At 58.3% G+C, this 21,723-nt stretch overlaps 2 protein-coding genes and 1 long non-coding RNA gene across 4 annotated transcripts in view; 1 reads left to right on the forward strand and 2 right to left on the reverse strand.

The window, feature by feature from the left end:
* The window catches only part of Prkcg (protein kinase C gamma), a 17,249-nt gene extending 8,886 nt beyond the window's left edge, over window positions 1–8,363 (reverse strand). The window contains exons 1-9 of the mRNA XM_004648358.2: window positions 8,156–8,363; window positions 7,663–7,694; window positions 6,662–6,744; window positions 2,812–2,923; window positions 2,597–2,728; window positions 1,776–1,932; window positions 945–1,079; window positions 570–657; window positions 266–295 (exon numbers count right to left, since the gene is read on the reverse strand). Of these exons, the coding sequence (XP_004648415.1) occupies window positions 266–295; window positions 570–657; window positions 945–1,079; window positions 1,776–1,932; window positions 2,597–2,728; window positions 2,812–2,923; window positions 6,662–6,744; window positions 7,663–7,694; window positions 8,156–8,325 (939 nt within the window). The 5' untranslated portion in view covers window positions 8,326–8,363. The remainder of the gene's footprint in view (window positions 1–265; window positions 296–569; window positions 658–944; window positions 1,080–1,775; window positions 1,933–2,596; window positions 2,729–2,811; window positions 2,924–6,661; window positions 6,745–7,662; window positions 7,695–8,155) is intronic.
* Window positions 8,364–11,330: 2,967 nt separating this feature from the next.
* Window positions 11,331–17,103, reverse strand: Myadm (myeloid associated differentiation marker). Of its 2 annotated transcripts, none has more exons than XM_023708553.1 (3): window positions 16,997–17,103; window positions 14,111–14,194; window positions 11,331–13,040 (listed from the first exon to the last, which is right to left on the reverse strand). In XM_023708553.1, exon 3 carries the CDS (start codon window positions 13,036–13,038, stop codon window positions 12,085–12,087), a length of 954 nt encoding a protein of 317 aa, XP_023564321.1. In that variant the 5' UTR covers window positions 13,039–13,040; window positions 14,111–14,194; window positions 16,997–17,103; the 3' UTR covers window positions 11,331–12,084. The 2 variants fall into 2 exon arrangements, with proteins under 2 accessions (XP_023564321.1, XP_004648418.1); XM_004648361.2 differs by lacking the exon at window positions 16,997–17,103 and adding an exon at window positions 15,794–15,879.
* Window positions 14,202–19,224, forward strand: LOC111814644. The gene is made up of 6 exons (XR_002819571.1): window positions 14,202–14,615; window positions 15,671–15,850; window positions 16,101–16,323; window positions 18,126–18,243; window positions 18,772–18,940; window positions 19,128–19,224. It is a non-coding gene; the product is annotated as an uncharacterized LOC111814644 (long non-coding RNA).
* The last annotated feature ends 2,499 nt before the right edge of the window (window positions 19,225–21,723 follow it).

Here is a 21,723-nt window from a genome sequence, read left to right on the forward strand (position 1 = left end):
GCTCCAGGTTCGGTCAGTGCCTGGGTCACCTCTAATTTAGCTCATTGCTCTGTATTTTAATTATCTTCCATGATACTCCTGTCTTGGTGGGGTCATCTGACCGTCAGATTCAACCTTGGCATCACTAGCATTATTCAGTGAGCACAGTCTGGACCTGCAGCAAGTCCACACTTACCACCAGTATGTAAAATTGAATGCAGAAATCTGAGGAGAAACAAGGGAGAGAGGGAGTGCGGGCGAGCGTGACTGCCTTATCATCACTCACCTCGTACAGTTCCAAGGGGTAGTTACAGGCCTGCAGGGGAAGAAAGCCAGAATCAGAACCCCTAGAGAGGTAATAGATTGCCCTAGAGCAGGACTGGCCCTGATACCATAGCCAAGCCATGGGAATGGAGAACTACAGTTCCCATCAGACCATAGGGCAAGAGCCCCATAGAAGAACAGAGGAATGAGCTTTGGGGTCTTCTGGGAATTGCAGTCCCAGAACCAGTGGATAAACCAGCTGGCAAGGGGCCAGCTCTGAACTAGGGGACACTGGGCTGGGCTCCCCTGGGTAAGCTGTTGGGTACCTCAAACTTCTGGAGGAGGCTGCAGTTGTCAGCATCTGCCACCGGCACATTGTAATATTCACCCTCCTCCTGGTTCAGTAACTTGTACCTGACATACAGACAGAGACCAGGGCCAGGCAGGGATCGGGGGAGCAGGGCACCCACAGGAGAGGTAGGGGCATCCAAAGGGAGGAAAAAGACACAGAGAGACAGACAGAGGTGGAGAGAGAAAGAGTGAGATAAGGAGAGGGGGGAGCGAGAGAGAAAAAAGACTACTGTGGGGGAGGGGAGGGGAGGGGAGGGCTGAACTGCTGCGACCAGGCAGCAGGCTAGCTTAGAGGAGAACACGGCGCAGAAGCTGACACCGCCGAGCTCGGCCCCAATCCTGCTGCTCACCAGCCATCCACGGGCGCCTTGAGCAGTTCTGAGACCCCAAAGGACATGGCCCCCATGAAGTCGTTGCGGGAAGTCCGGTCCCAGTCCCACACCTCCACGCTGAGCCTGCGCTCCACGTCCCCCGGCTTCAGGTTGCTGAGAAAACATGGGGAGGCATGAGGAGCCGGCTCATCTCGCTAGGGGGTCCCCCTGCCCCGTCTTTGGTGCCCCTCCCCCTCCGCCCAGGTGTGTCCACCGCGGGCTGCGGACGGCTGTCGCCCCTCTGCCCTTCCCGTCCTGCTCCAGTCTCTGGACAGCTCTCTACTGCTCCTCGCCTCCGGGCCCCTTCCTTCCCTGGGTTGTGTCTCCCCACCCCACCCCACCTGTGTCTGTCTCTTCTTTGACCCAAGACCCTCCGCCCCCCACCCCACCCCGTCTCAGGATCTCTGTGCCCTCACTGGCCTTCTGTCCCCACGGCGTTGCCTTCCAGGCCGCACCCCCTCTCTGAACAGTCTCCTCCTCCGTGTTCTGGGTCGCCACCTCCTTCTCCTCTAGGCCTGTCTCTTCCCTGGCCGAGCTCTTCCGAGCACACTGCTCTCTGTTCGCTCAGAACTCGAACTCAGGGCCTCGCGCTCGCAAGGCAGGCACTGGGCCGCGGAGCCGCATACTGGCCTCCACGCCGTTCTGGAAGGTTGGTCCTCCTTGCTGTCCGTATCTCTGCCCTTCCCTCTCCTGCATTCCTTTCTCCCCATGTTGGGGACATTCCCTGGTCCTGACACCTCCCGCAGCTGCTGTCTGGGACCCCCGGGCCGTCCCGTCAGTCACCAGGGCCTCCCCAGCATCCAAGCTCACAACACGAAGGTCTCGTTCCACACGGGGTTGAGTGTGGCTTTCACCGTCCGGGTCTTCTGTTTCGTCAGGTTGCGGGGGTCGGGGATGAGCTTCAGCTTGACGTAGGGATCAGACAGGCCATTGGGGTCCATAGGAATGAGGTTGCGGGCCTCGCCGACTGAGGGGCGAAGGGGAGGCAAGCGGCCCGCGGTCAGAGATCTGGAAGAGGCTTTCTGCCCACCCCAGGCACCGAGGAGGAATTGAGTTCCCTGCCCTGCCCCGCCCTCCTCCTAGCCAGAAGGCAGGGCCCAAGGCCCTTTGCAAATCAGTCCTGCATCCAGAGGCCAGAGCTGAGCCCTTTTCTCCCCTGCGGCTCAGGAGTCTATGCTCCGGTCCTGGCCCTGAGAAAACCAGATTATTAGAACCAGGCCCAGCCTCTCTCTCTCTCTCTCTCTCTCTCTCTCTCTCTCTCTCTCTCTCTCTCTCTCTCTCTCTCTCTCTCTGCCACCCCCTAAGATCCCAACACCTGGGCGAGAAGCCCAGTGAGTTGGCACGTGCCAGTCATCCCAGCATTTAGGAGACTGAGGCAGAAGGATAGCAGTGAGTTCGAGACCAGCCTGGGCTACACAGTGTGAACTCAAAGTTTAACCTGAACAGCATAGCGAGACCCTGTCTCAAAACCAAAAAAAAAAATAAAAAGGAGTCAAGGGAGAAAAGCCAAGAGGGTCATAAGAGGCGTGGTCATGATGCTCCACCTAGAAGCCACGGTCGTCGGTGGGCGTGGCCTTGTTATGGGGGCGGTGGCTTGGGTTGGGGCGAGCCGGGCTCGCACGGGACCTCACCCGTGACGTGGATCTCGTCGCTGGTCGGAGCCCGGATTTCCAGCTGGAGGCGGCCGCGGCGCTCGGTGTGGTCCACGCCGCACAGCGAGGGCACGCTGCGCACACAGCGCCTGTGCACGTTCATCTCGCAGCCTGGCGGGACAAGGCAGGGTCGCACTTCCAGCCCAGCCCTGAACCCCCGCCCCCTGCAGCCCCGGCGGCGCTGCAGCACTCACAGGAGCACTTCATGCCCTGGTGCACCAGCCCGTAGAGCAGCGAGCCGCAGTGGTCGCAGAAGGTGGGGCTGCTGTAGCTATGCAGGCGGAACTTGTGCTTGTTCCGGGGGTCCTGGGGGCAGAGAAGGGCTCTTAGCGGGGCAGGAGCCTTTCTAACCCCAACCGACCCAACCCAAGTCACTCCAAGCCCACCAGGAGCCTGCAGCACTCGGCGCTGAAACCTGAGCGAAGCAAGCTAAAGACCCTGGTCTCTGGGGTTTCTTTCTAGTTGAGGGAGACAATATAACACAGGAAACATGTAAAGTATGGCAGAGGCTAAAGCGCCTGCCTAACCTGGAGACCCTGACTTGGTCCCTACCACCGCCTAAATGAAGGGGAGGGGGAGCAAAAATGAAGGAGAGACGGTGGCTGGCAGAAGCTGGGGGCTTGAAAATTGAAATAGATGACGGTGTGGTGCGCAGGCCTGTACGCCCAGCACATGAGAAGCTAAGGCAGCAGGATCACATCGAGTTCAAGACCATCCTGGGCTACGTAGCGAGATTTTGTCCCCCCAGAAAAGGGTAAACAGGGCCAGCCAAATAGCTCAGCAGATTAAAGCATCTGCTAGCAGGCCCAGGGGCCGGGGGCTCGATGGCCGAGGGTTCGATTCCCGGGCCTGCCATGCGGCTCTGCCCTCAGGGCACGACTAGCGCAATTGAGACTGGGCTTGGTGGTGCGCGCCTGTAATCCCAGCTCACTGGCAGATCTCTACAAAGCGCCTGTAATCCCAGCTCACTGGCAGGTCTCTACAAGTCCGATTTAGTAGTGAGACCCTGAACACCCTGTAGACCCTTCCCTAAAACACAGGCAAAACATTGAAACATAGTATGAGAGAAGCACCTGCTGACAGGGCAGCATTTGGGATGTCGGTGAGGGAGTGGAGGCTGCCGCATCCTACGGGCTCTGCCCTGGCCACACACCGCTCACACCCTCCACTTGGAGGCCACTCAAGCCCCGGTGCCCGGCTTGGCCCCCGCAGGAGCAGACTTCCTGGAGCCAAGCCCCGTGGAGGCACCCAAGGGACCCCCGTAAGCCGGAGTGTAGGGCTGAGGTATGAGCCAGGCTCCCCAGTCACCCTTTAGCATCCTTGCGGTTATTACTTAGTGATTTTCTCCGCACCCCCCACAACCCTCCGTTTAACTAAGAACTAGGCCACTTCCCAGCTGTGTGATTTGGAGCAAGTTCTTTGCCCATTTTGGGCCTCAGCATTCTCCTCCACCAAATGGAGACAAACACTACGTTTCCAAGCAGAGCTAGGGTTCTAGAATCCAGTTACTCCTAAACTTAGGGTAGAAACAGACTGTCCGTTGTCCAGCCCTCCTCACCTCCTCAGCAACGTCAGGTAGGGAAACAACTTCCGCCTTGACCTTTTCTTTTTTCTTTTCTCTTTTCTTCCTTCCTCCCTTCCTTCTTCTCTCTCTCTCTCTCTCTCTCTCTCTCTCTCTCTCTCTCTCTCTCCTTGTTTTATCTTTTGGGGGGGGGGTTTTGGGTTGGTTTTTTTTTTGTCCTTTTGAGACAGGGTCTTGCTGCACAGTTCCGGCTAGCCTTGAGCACACTTTGTAGCCCAGGTGTGGAACTTCAAGGCTCCTCCTGCCTCAGCTTCCTGAGTGCTGGGATGACAAGCATGCACCAACACACTCGGCACCAGACTTGCCTTTTTCTAAAGATGCATTGCAAGAATGATGGGGAGAAAAATATAAGACCTTGCTGGACTTTCATTGATTTTGGTGGGGTCTATTTTGAGTATTTAATTGGGAGGGGAGGGCACCGACAGTTGCCATGTCTTCTTTGATGCTCTGAGTCTCTAAATGGCTTGCACTGATCCTGACCAGAATAAATAAGACGCCAGGAGTCCCCTGTGAAGGCCTCTGCAGGGGGCCTTTCAGACAGAAGCTGTTACTCTCCTCACAGTGACAATTATTAAAAAGGAGAAGCACTGGGCCTCCTGTTGGAGAGCTCCAGGTCCAAACCCTTTTATTGTTTTCTGAGACAGTCTGATTTGCAGGGAAGGGTGGTAGTTAGCTGCATATCCAGCACCACCACCCCTGGCCACAGTCCAAATCTTGATGACGCCCCCTACAGGTCCTGGCCCTTCAAGGCCTCAGGTTTCTCACCCTACAAGGGGGGGGGGGGGCTGTTGGGGCCGCGGAGATGGCTCAGTGGAACAAGCGCTTCCCTTGCAAGTGCAAGGGCCTGAATTCAATCCCTGGTTCCACCAAAGGAAAAAAAAAAGGGGGGGGGGAGCTGTTAGCTCTTCTTGAGAAGTCTCAGGAGAAGGCAGCAAAATCACACCCCAAGGGCTCGGCCTTCTTGTATCCTCTGTGTGACTTGCAAGATCAAAAGTATGAAGAACAGGGAAGGAGGAAAGGCCTCCTGGTTAGGCACTTCTGCGTTCTCACCAAGAACTCCCAACTCACTGCAGGCTGGAAACAATCCCATAGGTGGGCACAATCCTTGGCCCCATTTCCCAGATCAATTAGTCAAGATGGAGTAAATTAAATCTGGGATGGGCGGGGTGTTCTGGCAGGAAGTGTCCGTAACATGGCTGGGACTCACAAGAGCCCAAGTCTTGTGGCTCAGGGAAAACCCCTCAGCTGACCACGAGGCTGTGGCCAGCCCTGGGATGGGCACGCTGAAGCCAGTGCTGGTGGTGCAGCTGGGGCAGGTAACAATGATGCGGGTGGCAGCTCTCATGCAGCCGTGTGGACAACGTGTGCTCAGGACAAACTTATGCTGTCTTCACCTGACAAGCTCACAGACTGCCTCCAAGCCTTCCGTGGATCCATCAGCTAATCTCTCTCTCTCTCTCTCTCTCTCTCTCTCTCTCTCTCTCTCTCTCTCTCTCTCTCCTAATCACAAAACTGTCTGCCTTGCATGAAACCTTGAGCAAAACACGTAACCCTCCCAACATCACTGACTTGTCCCCACAAGCCTTGATGCCTACGCTCATACGCTAACGACCTTGGCTGACTGAATCGAAGCCACTTTGAAGGAAGTGGGATTTAGCAGTCCGCTCCTCAGGGCAGCAGCCCCCTTCCTGTGTCCCGCAGATTGCACAGTGCAGCACAACACAACCTTACAGACAGCTCCGAGTGTTGGTGCTGCCAGTGGTCCCATTTTCCAGGGAGGAAAATGAGGCTCCAAGTGGAAGTAATAGGGAGTCGGATAGTGGCACCTGTAGGTGTCTCATCAGCCCCAGGGTGTAGAGGGGCGGGTGGCAGGGTGTGGCTCTGAGTGTCTGTGTGAGAGTGCACACGTGTGCGAGGCACTGCGGGCTCTGCACCTCCCTCCTGTGTGTTGCACATTCAACATTGCCTGTGTTAGCCTCTTGGGGTCCCCTTGCCTTTCCCCCTGAGTTTCTCTGCCTCTCACTGCCTGCTCCCCTGCCTTCTTCCTCTGTTCTCTCTGCTGCTCCTGTGTCAACCTCTCTCTCTCCCTCTCTCTTTCTACATCTCTATCCCTCCTCCTGAGGCTCTCTCACTCTCATCTTAGGACGCCATGCCAGCTCTAGTTCTCCCTGCCCCTCAGGCCTCAGTTCCCTTAGCTCTCACCCCCTAAGCGGCACCCGACTCTTGCGGTCCTGGTTCTTGTCCCCCAGCCTCCTCTGTGTCCCACCTGCATTCCTGCCCTGTCCCAGGCCCCTCTGGTCCCCCTTTCCAGGCCAAGGGCGAGGAATCTGGGCCAGCCGAGCTCCCCCATCTCTCCAGCCCTCCTCCCCTCCCAGCCTTAAAAATAGCAGGAGAAATTGGGACGGTCGCCCAGGGGGTGAGGGCGGGGTGCGGCCTGAGGAAGCAGGTGTCCGGGCACTCACGTCTGTCTGGGGGCCCTTCCCAGCGCCTGGACACTCGAAGGTCACGAATTCGTGGCATCGCCGATGAACCACAAAGCTGCAGACTGAAGGAGAAAATCACAGAGACACAGAGACAGACAGGGACAGGGATAAATCCAGAGAGGCCCCCACAGATACAAAATCGAAAAGAGAGAAAGATAAAGACCTAGAGAAAATGGGGGTGGCTCCCAACAAATAGAATGCAGCAGAGAGAAAGTCAGAGGGGAGATCCCCATGTGGAGGGGCAGAGACGACAGACAAGAGAAACCCAAGAAATGGAAAGATAGAGACGTGTTTAGTCAGAGAAACAGAGCCACGACCACACACAGCCCAAGGGAGACAGACAGACAGACAGACAGACAGACAGACAGACAGACAGACAGACAAAGATCCCATGGACCCACAGACAGAGCAAACAAAGAAGGGAAGAAGAGACAGGTTTGAATAGAGGAGACACAGATGCACCGGCAGTGCGGAGCCAGGCACTGGACAGAAGTGAGTCTGGGGGCCGCACCGGCCGCCCCCACCCTGACTCACTGTTCTCAGCAAGTGGCAGCTGGCACTTTAGGACTCGCCCCCCTTCCTCGCCCGCCCATCACAGTGACCCCACCCGGCCTGCCCCTGCCTGGGATGGATGGTGTTGTCATGACGACCGCAGCCTGGGGGGGCTCTGACTTTGCATCTCCGGCCCCTTCCCCCCCTTTCAGCTCCCCCTTTTCCAAATCTCCCTGTTCCCATGGCAACAGATTCTCCAAATATCTGTCCCCACCTGGAGCCGGCCGAGGGAGGGGCCTCGGCACCACCTCCGCGGATGGCCCCACCATCCAGCTCCCTCCCCGCCAAGGGCTGTGTTTCTGCCACACCCCCCGCCCTGGGCTCCCCCGCTCCTCTCTGGGGACCGCGAACACGTGTGTCGCCAGCCTCAGCCTGGGGCCCCTGCCTCTACCTTTGGGGGTCCCAGGGGTCCTGGATTCAGCTCTTACCTTGACATTGCAGGCCCTGTTTTCCAATACCCCTGGAAGAGTCCAGCAAGGATCTGAGGTCAGTGCAGAAAGGGCCTCCTGGCCCCTCCCACCTCTGCCGCCTCTGCTTTCCTGGGGCACAAGGTCTACGGCCTCTGACCCTCACCCTCGCAGGCAGGGCCTGGGGCCTCAGCCCCAACCACCTTTCGTTTTCAAGAGCCTTGAATTCTGGCCCTCTGCCCCTCCAGCCCCCGGAGCCTGGAGTGCAGGAGCTAGGTTCTCTAGCTTCTAACCTGGGGGTCCAGCCCCGCCTTCCCCACCCTGGAACCTAGAGTCCAGCTGCAGCCTCTGCTCCAGTCTGCATCCCGTTCCCTCCTCCGCAAGCCCTAGTCCCTCCACCTCTCTGACCCAGACAGGCGTCCCCCATCCCGGAGCCAGAGTGGGGCCACGGCCCCGGGGATCCCGGGGTGCAGGTCTCTGCCCCGGCCCCTCCCTGCAGTCCTGCTCTCCTCACCAGATGAAGTCGGTGCAGTGGCTACAGAAGGTCGGCTGCTTGAAGAAGCGGGCGGTGAACTTGTGGCTTTTGACCTCGTGGACCACCTTCTGCCTCAGGGCCCCCTTTCTGCAGAACAGGGGTCGGGGTCCCCCCTCGGAGTCACCTCCGCCGGGGCCCAGGCCGGCCATGGCCCGGAGCGCGGTGGGGACCTTGCCTTCCTGCTGGGGCGCGGGCAGCCGGAGGCGCGGGCGGCGGGCGCTGGCTCGGCACCTGCTCAAATGTGGGAGCCCCGGCTGGGGGGAGGCGTCGCCACGACGACCGCGGGGCGGGGTTTCTCTTAAAGCACCCCCTCCCCGAGACAAGGGACGAAGGCCCCGCCCCCGCACGTGCACACACCCACTCCGGGAGTGGCTGCAGGGAGCGGACACCCATGGAGCCCGGGCCCCACCCCACCCCACCCCATTCCCCCCGCCTGCTGTGTGTGTGGCTTGGAGCATACTGTCTGCTTTGTGTCCCCACTCGCATCTCGGTCTGACCGCATCACTGCATCATTCAACAAACTTTCATTCCCTTTTCTTTTTTGCTTTTGTCATTTTGAGACAGGGTCTCGCTGTGCAACCTAGCCTGGCCTCTAACCTGCAACGATCTTCCTGCCTCAGCCTCCCGAGTGCTGGGATGACAGGCGTGCGCCATCACGCCTGGCCTCAACAAACTTTCTGCTCGGCACCGAGGACCCAGTGGTTCAGGGTGGCTCGGTGCTCCCTCGTAGTCTGCACCGCTGCGCCTCCTCCTGGGGCTGGCTGCCTCTTGCACGGTGTCTGTTCCTCGAAGTCAGCCTCTCTTCCTCGCTCTGCACCCCGGAATTCCCCTGGCTGTTCGCTTGCTGCGCGTCTCCATCTCACTGGGTTTGATGTCCCTGCCTTCCCCTCCCCTCCCCTCCCCTCTCCCGTGCCTCCGTGTCGTGTCCGCCTTGGAATCCCCCATCTGTCTCCTTCTGCCTGGGTCGTTCCTGTCACTCTCTCTGTTGTGACCCTGGGTCGCTGTCCGCCCGCTCGGCCTCGCTGCCACTGGGGGTGCCTCTCTGAATTCTGCATCTCTCCCTTCCTCCTAGTGTCTCCCCCTAGCTGGCTAGGATCTCGCCCCTGTATCTCCCCAAGACTCTATCTCCCAAATTCGCCCCTTGGTACCGGGTTTCCCCCATCCGCCCCGCCTACTTCGCGCTCCGCCCCGCCCCAGTCCCGCCCGATTCCGGCTAGGGTGGGGGGGGGAACTAGTTGTTGCTGCAGCAACCTGGCCGGCCTGAGCCGCAGTGCATCCTGGGTTTTGTAGTCCTGGCCGGGCTCCGGCCACACTCGGAGTGCGCTCGGGAACTCCCTCTCCCGGCATGCTGCGCGAGGGGGCAGGGTCTGGGTGTGCAGAGCAGCCGCTGTGGGGGGATTGCGGGCGCGTCCAGGTCTGACCCAAGGTTAACCCGAGTTCCCGCTTCCGCCCCGGCTTCCAGAGTTCTGTACGTGACTGTCACCCCGAGTTCCAGCGCGGCTCTTCCGCAACTTTCCAGGGGCGACCCAGCACCGGGGATCCCGAGGGGCGACTGCGGAGGAAAGGCGGCCCTTACCCCAAAGGAGTCTGTCCGGGCTGGCCCTTCCAAGGGATGTACGCTGTACCGGGATTGAGCCCAGGGCCTTTGCACTGAGCAACATCTCAGTGCTATTTTAACATTGTAAGACATGGCCTTGTTAAGTCGCCCAAGCTGGGCCGGGACTTGCCATCCCCCAGGCGAAAGGATTTTCTTCGGGACATCTAGTGCAAGGGGGACTTCAAGCACCTGGGCCAGCTACAGTCGACATGCCCACAGTTCATAACCAGCCGCCCAAGAAGGCTTTCCGCTGCTCTGAAGAGGTTTGGAGGACGCTATAGGTCCTGTGAAATAGGGGGGCATAAAGCTTAGGGGTGCAGGGAAGCAGGATCAGACCAATGTGGAAATTTCCCTGGGGGCGGGGGCAGGCTGGAAATAGGTCGGTCAAGGAAGAGGCTGAGGCAGCGGCTCAGGTAAAACAGAAGGGGACTTGAGCCGGACTGAGACTGGAAGAAGGGCCATAAATTATATTTAGAAGAAATAACAGTGGTTGATGAGCGACTGATTGAGGACAGTGAAGAAGGTTGGAGCAAGTGTTGAGTTCACTCTTCTGTTTGAGTCAGGGTCTGGCGTGCAGCTCTGGCTTGCCTTGAGCTCACTTTTTAGCCCAGGCTGTTTCGAACTCACAACCATCCTCCTGCCTTAGCCTCCCCAGTAGTGAGGATTATAGGCATGTGCCTCTGTGCCTGGCATTTGAAGGAGTAATTTAGAAAACCAGGACTTTGCCAGTATTTTCTTTTTCTTTCTTTCTTTTTTTTTTTTGAGACAGAGACTCACTGTGTAGTTTAGGCTGGGCTTGAACTCAACAGGTATCCTGCTGTCTCACTGTCCTGAGTGCTGGGATTACATGTGTGTTCCACACACTTCTGGGTGTTGGCTCTATTCCTATTTTCTGCGGAGGCCAAGGTTGTCTTGGTCCCAGGTCCTCCTCCATCAGACTGAGGAACCTGGACCTCACCACTCCCCTAGAAACCTCCCCAGTGATTAAAACAAAAATCAAAACAACGCAAGTCTTCTTTGTTATCTTTATGTCAAGATTAAAAAAAAAAAAACATTGTGAATGTGCAGGTAGGGGAGACAAGACTTCTATGACTGGCAACAGGAGCTATGGGAACCAAAAGCTCCACGGAATTAAAAAAAATAATAAAATATATATTTATACATTTTTATATATCACGGTATGCATGAGTCCCAGAGAAGCAGGAAGCAGCAGCAAGAAGCGACTAGCACACGGACACACACGTGTGTGCAGTGCACACACACAATGCCATTCCTCTGGCCATGGCGGCAGTAACCTCCCCCCACCCAAAAGCAAAAAAAATTGCAAAGAACTCCCCACCCCCCAAGCAGGGCCACCTGGGAATTTCTGCCCCTATGACCTGGAAAAAAGAAAAAGCCAGGCAACGGTCTTTCACTCTGGCAGTGGCCATTTTCCTTCACCCCTGCCAAACAGGGCCACGTTATTTTTAACACTCAGGCAGGAGGGCCATGTTCCTGCCCCTCTTGAATACTTCAGACCTTGGTCAGCAAGGCTAATGTTTTGGTTTGGTTTTTGGTTTTTTTTTTCTTGCTAGTAGCACAAAGGACAGCTGGGATGAAAGACAGCCACCTCTTGTTTCCTCCAAGATGGCCTCTAGGCAGTGAGTTTTTCATAAGCCTGGCAAAAATTCTGGAGCCAGTATCAGGCAGGGCTTGGGGCCAGGTGGGTCCAGAACCCAGAATCTGTGCTTAAAGCGTCCCGCCCCCCCAGAATGGTTGACCTCCAGAGAACTGTTTTCGTCTCATGAAGGGGAGGTGCATTGTACAGCATCCTCCACTAGGGGAAAGAAGACCAGGTCCCTAGCCACCCCCCTCCCCAAACACAGCACATTTACACGACTAAGGCACAGCGAGGGTGGGCGGGCATGCTTTGGCAATGAGGCCCCTCTGGAGGCCACGGCATGAACAGCTGCAGAGAAAGTGTGGTTGTGTGGAGCTCAGCACCTTCGAAGGTGAGGTGGGAGACAGGGAGGGGCTCAGGGCTCACACTGGGACACAGGCAGATGAGAAACCAGTGGGGAGATCGGACTGGAGTAGAGAAATAGAAGGCAGGAAGGAGCGGCGTCAGGAGAGACAGCTGAGGGGCAAGGCAGGACATGGGTCCCCAAGCCACTAGGAAGGGAAGGAGGTGAGAGAGGAGAGGAGGGGAGACAAGAAGCAGGAAGTGGATGAGGAACGGATGGGAGGAGAGGAAGAGGAAATGAGGTCTCAGTGCTGGAAACTCAGAGTGAAAGGGTTGGACAGAGGACCTGGGGAGGAAGCCAAGTGAGCCCTAGACCTTGACAAACACCAGGCGGGCAGAGTGCGCCAGGTCGGCCAGGTATGCCAGCAGGTTGATGCCCGTGAGGACGGCCACCGCCAGCCTGCGGTCCCAGTTGCACACGGAGTGGGTATGTCTGTAGCTGCAGGCAACATCCCACGCCCGGCGGGGGTGGCCGCCGTACCTCTGATCGAACTGGTAGAGGGGCCAGAGGACCAGGGCGACGGCGTATAGGAGGACAGAGATCAGGGCCAGGCCCGACAAGAAGCTGGGGAAGGCGATGGGCAGCACGTTGGTGCAGTCGCCCAGGTTCAGCAGGATGGCCACCGCCGCCAGGATGAAGCAGATGGCGTACACCGCCACGCAGCACTCCAGGGCCGGCACACCCTGGTACAGGTCGGGGTTGCCGATGAAAACAAAGATGACGCAGGCTATGAAGGTCTCCAGCACCTTGAGCAGCCCGGGCACAGTGGCCATGTAGCCCGTGATCTCACCGGGCCGTGCCCGGGTCCAGGCTACTTCGGTGGCATAGGCCACACACGCGACGCAGGAGAAGGTGGTGGCCGCGATGGCATGGTCACGGGAGCGGCCGTGAGCCATGAACTGCACAAAGGTGGTTGGGTAGATGATGGAGGTCGTCAGGCAGAAGAGTGCGGCATAGCAGGCGTAGGTGATGGGGAAGTTCCGCCAGGACAGGGGGAAATGTGCCTGCAGCCCACCCAGCTCCACCAGCAGGATGACAAGGGTCACGGCGAAGCAGAAGCACCAGGTGAACATGGACCAGTGGCCCATGGGCCCCGTGTAGGCACCCACGCTGGCCACCAGCGAGAAGGCTATGCAGGTGGACACCAGCTGCAGGAGGCGGAGCAGGCCCAGGGGCTGTGTCAGGGCCCGAGGAGAACCCACAACTGTCGAGGACGACGACGACGTGGTCGTGATGGTTGTGCGGGTCACTGTCACAGGCATGGCTGGCAAAGGCAAAAGACAGGGTCTCAGGGCTAACTACAGTGGGCTCCAAAACTGGGAGTGGTGGCACAGCCTGCAGAGTGCTTCGTAGGCTGAGATGGGAGTACCATTCTAAATCCTGGGCCAGCCTGGGCTAGTGAGTTCAGAACCAGCTTGAACTGCAGAGGGAGACCCTGGCTCAGAAAACTAAACAAAAATAACCACTTCTACCTCGGGCTTTGGACTGGGAGTTCCCAGGCTGTGGGGCTTTCCATGTGCAAATGGGGTCAGTCTCAGACACACACACAACAGAGTGGGTCACCCCAGACCCAGGCTCATCTGTGCCCACCTATGTCAGAACCCAGGATTCCGGGTCCCTGGTTTTCTCCTTCTCCCTGCTCTGGAAGTCCAAAGCTATCCTCCTACCTGCCTTCCCTGGAGACTCAGCCCAACCTGTTCTGACTGCTCTTGCTCTCGAGCCCTGTGAACAAACTTCCCCCTTTTGCAAGTGACCTGATGCTTCCTCCTCATCATCTTCTGAGAAGAGGCCAACCCCAGAGCCCAGCGAGGCTCGGGCATGGGGCACTGGACGCCAAGGCTGCACTCTGAGTCCAGTCCTAGTGCCTGACAGGCGGCCTCTCCATGGGAGGGGGCTGGGTGCCGCGGGATCAGACCTCAGTGCAGCAGGCCCAGGCCCATCATCTAGTTTCTCTCCTTCTGACCCCAAACCCCACCACTTCCTCGTTCTAAAACCTTTGGAGAGGCCCAAATCCTTTCTCCGGGTGCAAAATTTCTAATCAGTGAACTGACACCTCTGAAACTATCATGAGGCAGCTCTTAGCCACAGGAAAAATCAAAGTTCTCCTTCGGGGCCAGACAGACTGCGAGGCAATGACCATCTTTAACTGCTGCAGTGTTCGGTTCCCAGGGGCCACAGGGCCAGCTGCCAGACACTCGCCTTGCTCGCACACCGGTGTGTCCGGCCCGTGCTTAGAACCTCAGACTCCGGGATTCTGGCCCACCTCCTTCCCCAGACCCGGGGTCCGGACCTGCCCCCCCCCTTAGACCTGAGGTCTAAAGCCAGCGCACTCACCAGTGGTTTTAGGGGGCCAAGTGGAGGAGAAAGATCCGGCGCTGGAGACGACTCAGGCTCACTCTACAAAGGCAGGCGGTGCACCTGGGGGAGAGGCCAGCACAGCTCAGACCTGACTCCTCCCTCCGGGCCTCCGGCCATTGGCGTTCGTGCCGCTAGGCTGTGTGAGTTGGTGCCTCCCGGCAGGGACAAAACTCGGCCCCGGGCCCCCATCCCCAGGGGCTGGGGGTGACACCGGCGTGGAGCCGCCCCGCCCCTTGCACAATACGCGTGGGCGGAGCTTTGGTGGCGGTGAGAGGGCGGGGCGCCGCGCTGTCCACCAGGGTCCAGCGGGGCAGCCTGGGCGGGACCGTCGTGTCCGCGCCTTATAAGGCCGTGAGTGGCTCGGTCGCCGGGGGCGGAGTAGGACCTCCGCCCTCCGGGTGTAGTCCTCTGGGAAGGGGGGAGTAGCGTGGCTCCGCGTTAGGGGAGACAATGGCAACTCGGGCTTCCGAGTCCCTAAAAAGTGAGTTTTGGGTCCTGCACGGGGGTGGGGTGGGATGGGGTGGGTGGTCTCCTAGGGGAAGCGTCGGGGGGACCCCTGCCTCCCGGGCTGCTCTGGAGACGAGGGCAAGGCCCCAGGGAACTCCCTAGTGTCCCCGAGAAGCCACGTGGAGCCACAGTGTAGGTCCCCGCCGGGCAGGGCGCGCCGCGCACACCGGAAGGCGCGCGTCCGGGAAGAGAAGGTCGGCGGGTGGTAGCAGCGCGAAGAAGGGGTGCTTCCGAGGAGGGGCCCACCCCCCCCCCCGGCCTCAGTCGCCTGAGGTCAGTGCTCAGGAATGCACGGCCTCAGACCCAGCGGGGACCGAGGCCTGGCGCTCACGCTCGGGACCTCCTGCCTGGGTTGCAGACGCCCCGCCCCCGCCGCCCAGCGCTCCGCAGCTGGACTCCGTCTGGCCTCCCAGGACCGCCCCACCCAGCGGCCTGGTTGCAGGGTCCTAGCCTTCGCTTTCCAGGAGCCCAAACTTGGGAGTTCTCCCGGGCTTCCGGATGGGGACCGGGTCCGGAGCGGCCAACTAAAAATAAGACAAAAACGAGCCTCGGGCGTGGCGGCGCGCCTTCTAGGAGAGAACCCGAATGTCCCAGCCAGCCTGGGCTGCAGGGCAGATTCAAGACCTGAACTACGCAGCGATTTGGCATCTCAAAAACCAACGGGAGCCGGGGTCGGCAGTGCATGCCTGTAGTCCCGGGACACTCCTATAGGCCCAGGACTCGGAAGGCTGAGGCAGGAGAATCGCCCTGAGTTCGAAGCTGGCTTGGGCTACATAGCGAGTTGAGACTAGCCTGAACCACTTTAGGGAAACCTTGTCTCAAGACAAAATAAATTCCAAACTCCAGCCACTCTTCTTAAACACAAGAGTTACCAGCGCCAGGCTCCTCCACTCTGGAATACCTCTGCCCAAGCCCCTGCAACCCGGATTTAGTGGCTCTCTTTTCCACTTCAACCCCAAGTCTGGACCCAAACCCCGCTTTTCGACGCGTGACCAGTTTGAACTCAGGTCCCTGCCATCTGCTCCCCAGAACCCAGACATCCTGGCCCAGCCTGTCTTTCTAAGGACCCATATTCGGCATCGCATGCTCGTCCTCGGCTGAACCCCAAGATCCTGGACCACCGCCCCAGGGGTCGGGATCCCCCAGCCTCACCTCTCCAGCGAGCGGCTGCTACGACTAAAGCAAAGGCGACAGCTGCGGACCGCAAGGGTCTGCGGCTGGGTGGGGTTGGCCGGGTGGGGTGCGGACCGAGAACGCGCGGGGGCGGGGCGGAGCGGGGCGGGGCCAGGCTGGGACGCGGGCTGTGGACAGGGACACCCCCGGTAGCCCCCAGTCCTTGAGGGGCGGAGCCACTGCAGGTCACACCCCTTCGGAAGACTTGAGGCTGGGAGTACCACCCGCCCGGGGGGTTGGGGGGAGGTGGCGGGCTGAGGTCATCGTTACTGTGGTAACAAAACAGGAAGATACAACAGCTGGAGGAGGGGGGCTCCGAGGGGATGCCCTCCACGACACTGCACCTAAATCCGTCTCCCAGCTGGGCTGGGAAGGCCGTTGCCATGGAAACCCGCGTGTTGATGGACTCCAGGACCAAGCCCACCGCCACCCCACCCCACCCCACCCCCGGCCCTGACCACACCGACCGCGCTGGAGGTTCTCCTTCGTTCGCTGCCCCCACCCGCCGGGTCTGCCTCAGTCTCCGACTCCTCCGAGATGACGACATTCCAGGCCCCTGGGGCGCCGCTGGTCGGGGAACTAAGGACGCCCAGTGTAACAGGGTCTGTGGGCCAAGATCTCTTTCCCCTGTAGTGTTTGGGGTACCGATCCTGGGCTTTACCTTAGGAGCTCTGAGCCAGCATCCCAAGCTCCTGGTCCCCAGAACCAGGCCCCATTCCTGCGTTACGGGTGGGGGATGGGCCTGTCTCCTCCAGCCCCGATCGTGGGGTGCGGCCTGGCGTCCAGCCCTGGGCCTCGGATCGCGCTGTCCACGAGGTCGGAACAGTCGGGGCTTGGGGTACTGTAATTGGGGTCCCAGATTCTACACGATACTCAAGCTAGTCCGGGTTGCAGAGACCCAGTGTTCAGACACCGGGTTTGTGGCGGAAAAGAGCTCTTGCTTGCTCGCCCAGCGGGCTACGGGGGGCGGGGGGGGGTGGGGAGGGGACCCGGGGTCTGGGAGCTCCGCGCCCCATGTCTGCAAGATGGGTGGGGCGCTGCGCCGCTCTCAGGGCTGGTCAGGCTCCGTAGTGAAGCTAGCTCTGCGGCCCACAGGGAACCGTGGGGCCGGGAAGGAGGCGGGAAGGTCGGATTCGGGACCCCGGCGCCGTCCCGGGCCTTCCTGCCCGGCACCCTACTCACCGCGTCGCTGCGGTCCCGGGCGCCCAGCTCGGCGGGGCGGGGCCTGCGCTGGGGAAACAGGGCTGCGCGGCAGTCACCTTCCAGGCCGCGGAAGCTGGGGAGGCTGCGCCGAGGAGGGAGGGGGCCGAGGAGCTGGAGGGGCGGAGGGGACCCGGCGGGAGCGGCAGGAGAGCTCAAGGCGCCCCCTGCTCCCCCCATCCTGGACCTGCACAGGGCAGAGGTGTTTATTGTGCTGGCATCAGGCCTGGCTCGCCTGGACCTGTGACCACACGGGGCTGGGTGTCAGCTGGAGGCTGCCCAGGAGGACCTTGGCTGGGCTTCATGCTGAAGTAGGGTATAAGAAATATGTAGGTAGGAAGGCGACAAGGGCAATTGTAACTTTAAAAATTGAACCATTAAAAGCAAGAGTAAGGGGCCGGGGAGATGACTCACTAGGATAAGCGCTTGACTTGCAAAGGCAAGGATCTGAGTTCAATCCCCCATTCCCCCCCAAAAAAAAAAGCAGGAGTAGCCGCGTATGGTGGCACATGCCTGTGACCCCAGCACTCGGATCTCTGAGTTTGTGAGACCAGCCTGGGCTACAAAAGTAAGCTCAAGGCCAGTCTGAACTGCGTAGCAAGGCCCTGTCTCAAAGAGATGATAGACAGACAGACAGACCGATAGATTTAATTTTTTCTTAAGTTTTTTAATTTAAAAAGATATTTATTTTTACAGGGTCTCACTACACAGCTCAGACTTGTAGTGATCCTCTAGTCAGCCTCCCAGTGCAGGGATTACAGGCATCCACCACCACACCTGGAAGGGCCAGCATGGCATGTGGTTCCTGGAATTGAACCCAGGTACTTGTGCTTGCCAGGTAGGCACTTAGACTGCCAAGCTACCTCCTCAGCCAGATATATATTTTTTCAGATTTTTTTTTTAAATAATAAAATGGGAGGCCAGGGATATGGCTCAGTGGAATAAGCATTTCCCTGGCAAGCACAAGTACCTGGGTTCAATCCTCGGTTCTGCCAAAAAAAAATAATAATAATAATAAAATGGTCCTTTGTCTTCTGCGTGGGCTGCCACCCTACCACCTGTGAAGGGGTGGTTGCTTTTCATCCATCTATGGGAACTCCTCTTTCCACAGATTCACGAATTCCACAGATCTCCACCGCTAGACCCCAGTACATATCCCCAGCTCCCAGCCAAATAGCACACCTCTCTCCCTCCTGAGGGCCTCCATGCAGTTCCACTGAATGTGTACAGTAAGTACTTTCAAAATCCTGCCTAAGAGTCCTTTTTCTCCCTCTTTCCTGAGGTCCTAAGTTTCCTTCTCCGATGGAAATCTGAGAACTCCAGCCGGCTAGGGCTGCCCACCTCCACTTCCGGGAGCTCCTCAGAGGCTGCCGGCTGCCAAGAGGACCTGGGGCCTGTGTAGCAGCGTCTCCACCCCAGCCTGCCTCACTCACTCCTTGGCCCACCCCATAGTAGCACTCAGGTCCCTGCAAGCACCCCAGGGAGCCCCGCGGCTGCCTACACACGTGCTGCACCCCACTCCTGGGGACTGGACCCCTCCCTAGCTTGGACCCAGGCCCAAGACAAACATTTGCAGTGAGTCACGGGCACAGCCTTGAGCCCTGCACTCTTGAGTCTCCAGGTCCATGTTCTGGGGCATCGCCTGTGCGCCATGAGTTAGTGTGGACCCGCGGAGAAGCCAGGGGCACTTTGCCGGAGTCTAGAGCCCACATTCTTCTGTGCCCTGTAGTCGTGAAACCTGTGAAATCCGTTTACAGAGCTCACCGGATCTGCAAGTGTTTAGCCTCCTGAATAGGAGACCTTGTGCAAACCCAAGACGGACCAGTGACCGCAGACTGCTGAGAAAGCTGGCCCTGAACTTCCTCATCCCAGTTAACTCCTTAAAGCTCTTATTCTGGAAGAAGGAGTTCCTGCCACTCCTCTCAAGTTGATTTTAAATAAAAGCACCCCCAGGGGCCGTGAGATTCCCCCCCCCATTTCGTACAAGTAGCAGCTGAGCCCTGGAGCTTGTCCTGGATGGCACTGTCCCCCAGGCATGCACAGGCCAGTCCTTGGTCTGGGAGGTGCGGGGACCTCTGGGCACAGTGGTGAATGGCCCATTCATCACATACAGGCTGATTTTGGCAGGCATACAAAGGACAAGGAAAGCAAATAAGGAGCCAGAGTTATTCATCCCGAGGAGAGACTTGCGGCCTGCTCCATAAGGCGAAGGACCCAGTGTGCCCGAGGGCTGCCAGGAGCAGGGCCTCCAAGGGAGTCCACTTCACCATGCTGCCCCTGAATCGCTGGGGGTCCAGGGAGTACAACGGAACAGCCATCTGGCCGACCCCTGAGACAGAGGGGTGGGGGCGCCCATCACCAGGCAGGCAGATGACAGCCTCTTCTTCACTCCCAGCACTTCTGACACCCAAATAGGTGGGTTTTATTTTTTCAGAAGCCAAGTTTCTGACACTCTGGATGCTGGGTATTCCAGGGTCCCCTTCCATCCCAACACCACCCAGAGTTAGTGTCCCGAGCTACAGGTTCTGGGCTCAGCCTCACGTAACTGCCCCCATCTGCAAGCCCTGGGCCTTCCGTGCTATGACCACGGGCTTGGACCAGGGCTCCCGAAGAATCCCTTGGGTGTAATAATTTATTGTGAGGTTACTGACAAGGGTGACACCCTACTAGTCACAGTGTATTACAAGGGTCTGTATTCTTTTTTTCTTTCCTTTTTTTTTCTTTTCAAGACAGGGTCTGGTTCTGTAGTCCAGGCTGGTCTTCAACTCGCCTCGTAGCCCATGCTGGCCTCAAATTCACAGCGACCCTCCTGCCTCAGCCTCCCAAGTGCTGGGATTACAGGCATGTGCCACTGCACCCGGCAAGAGGTCTACTATATTGTATATCATACAGCATTGCACAGGTTTTTCCCTACTTTCATCCCATTTCAAGATTTTATTCATGCATGTATGAATACTGATGAGGCCCTCCCACATCAGAGCAAAGCAGACTAGCAGATGCCTACTCCAGCGGGGAGGCTCTGAGCTCTAGTCTTAACCTCCCCAGTGCAGGGATTACAGGCATCCGCCACCACACCTGGAAGGGCCGGCATGGCATGTGGTACCTGGGGTCAAACCCGTGCACCACATACCATGTTCCCTTTGTTGGGCCTGAGGCCTAGGGGTCACCAGGTTCACCCTAGCTGGGCTTTTCTCTCTAACACAGAAAGAGGAAGAAAGGTCAAAACAGAAAACCAAATGCCAGCCCTTGGGAGGCTGAGGCAGGAGGATTGCTCCTAGTTTGGAGCCAGCCTGAACTACACAGCGAAACTTTGTTTCACAAGAAGAAAAAGAAAAAAAGGAGGAGGAGGAGGAGGAGGAGGAGGAAGAGAAGAAGAAGAAGAAGAAAAAGGAAGAAGAAGAAGAGAAGAAGAAGAAGGAGAAGAAGGAGGAGGAGGGAGCAGTCCAAAGAAGAAGAAGAAGAAAAAGAAGGAGGAGGAGGAGGAGGAGGAGGAGGGACCAGTCCAAAGCAAAAAAATAAACTTATGGGACTGGGGAGATAGCTCAGTAGAGTAGGCGCTTGCCTGTCAAGCGCAAGGTCCTGAGTTCAATCCCCAGTTCCAAAAAAAAAAAAAAAAAATCTTATGGGGGTAATGTAAGAGGAAGAGGTAAAGCACTCTTGGGAGGAGTGGGGTGTGGAGGCGGTACATAGCGGAGTCTGGGGCGGCGTGGTTTCCAGGGCTGGGGTGGCCTGTCTCCCCTCCTGAGGGCCACACCTGGCTTCCTGGCTGCTGGGCTTGTGGCGAGGGATCTGGTTTTGCAGACTGGTGGGGCAACGAGGCAAGGCCAGCGCGGCACTCGGCGGCCGGCGCACCTGTGCAGAGGCCGGGTCCGAGCCACGCCCGTCAGGTTCGAGCCATAGAACTACTTGGAAGCTGCTTGCTGTTCAGAGAGAGAGAGAGAGAGAGAGAGAGAGAGAGAGAGAGAGAGAGATGGGGTGGGGCAGGGGACCTGCTTTCTCTACCCTCAAAAGGCTCAGGTCTTTTACACCCCACTGCGGGTCCCTTGTGCCCCAGCAGACTAACAGCTTCATTCAGAAGGGACATCGTGGCCCACATTCTCAGACTTCAGGGCTCTCGGCCTTCCGCAGAGCACCAAGGTCAGTGCACCACCCGGCTCCGGTGGCCCGTGAGTGTCTTCAGAGGACCCGCTCTTTCCGCTGTCATCTGCACGCCCTCCCCAAAACCGAAGCAGGTGACTGGAAGGCCAGCTGTCACGTCGTCTCTGAAAGCTTGGTGGGTGCCCTGGGAGGAAGTCGTCACCCAGAGAGGACCATGGGGCTGCCGGGGCCCACTGGTGCCATCTTGGCCTAGGATGGAAGAAAAACTTCGAGCCTCCTGCTTCCAAAGGCCATGAGCCTGGAACCAAGGAGCAGCAGAACTCCGAAGCTTCTAGAGGGCCTGGGCCCCTGGCCCTCCTGCCCTCTGGTCTCTGTCGTCCGTCTGTCCGTCCGTCTGTCTGTCTGTGTCTATGCTCCATGTTTCATGCCCCTCATACTCCAAGCTCTGTCTCTGGTTTTCAGCCCCGGCCAGTTCTCACATACATGTCTCCTGTTAGAATATTACTCTTAGATTTCGAATCCCCCTGGATAATTCAGAATGTCCCCTCATCTGGACACTGTTGGAGACAGGGTCTCACTACGAAGTCCAGGCTGGCTTTGAGCTCACTGGA

The sequence above is a fragment of the Octodon degus genome, unplaced genomic scaffold (genome assembly GCF_000260255.1).
Source record: "Octodon degus isolate 3935 unplaced genomic scaffold, OctDeg1.0 scaffold00393, whole genome shotgun sequence".
NCBI lineage: Eukaryota > Metazoa > Chordata > Mammalia > Rodentia > Octodontidae > Octodon > Octodon degus.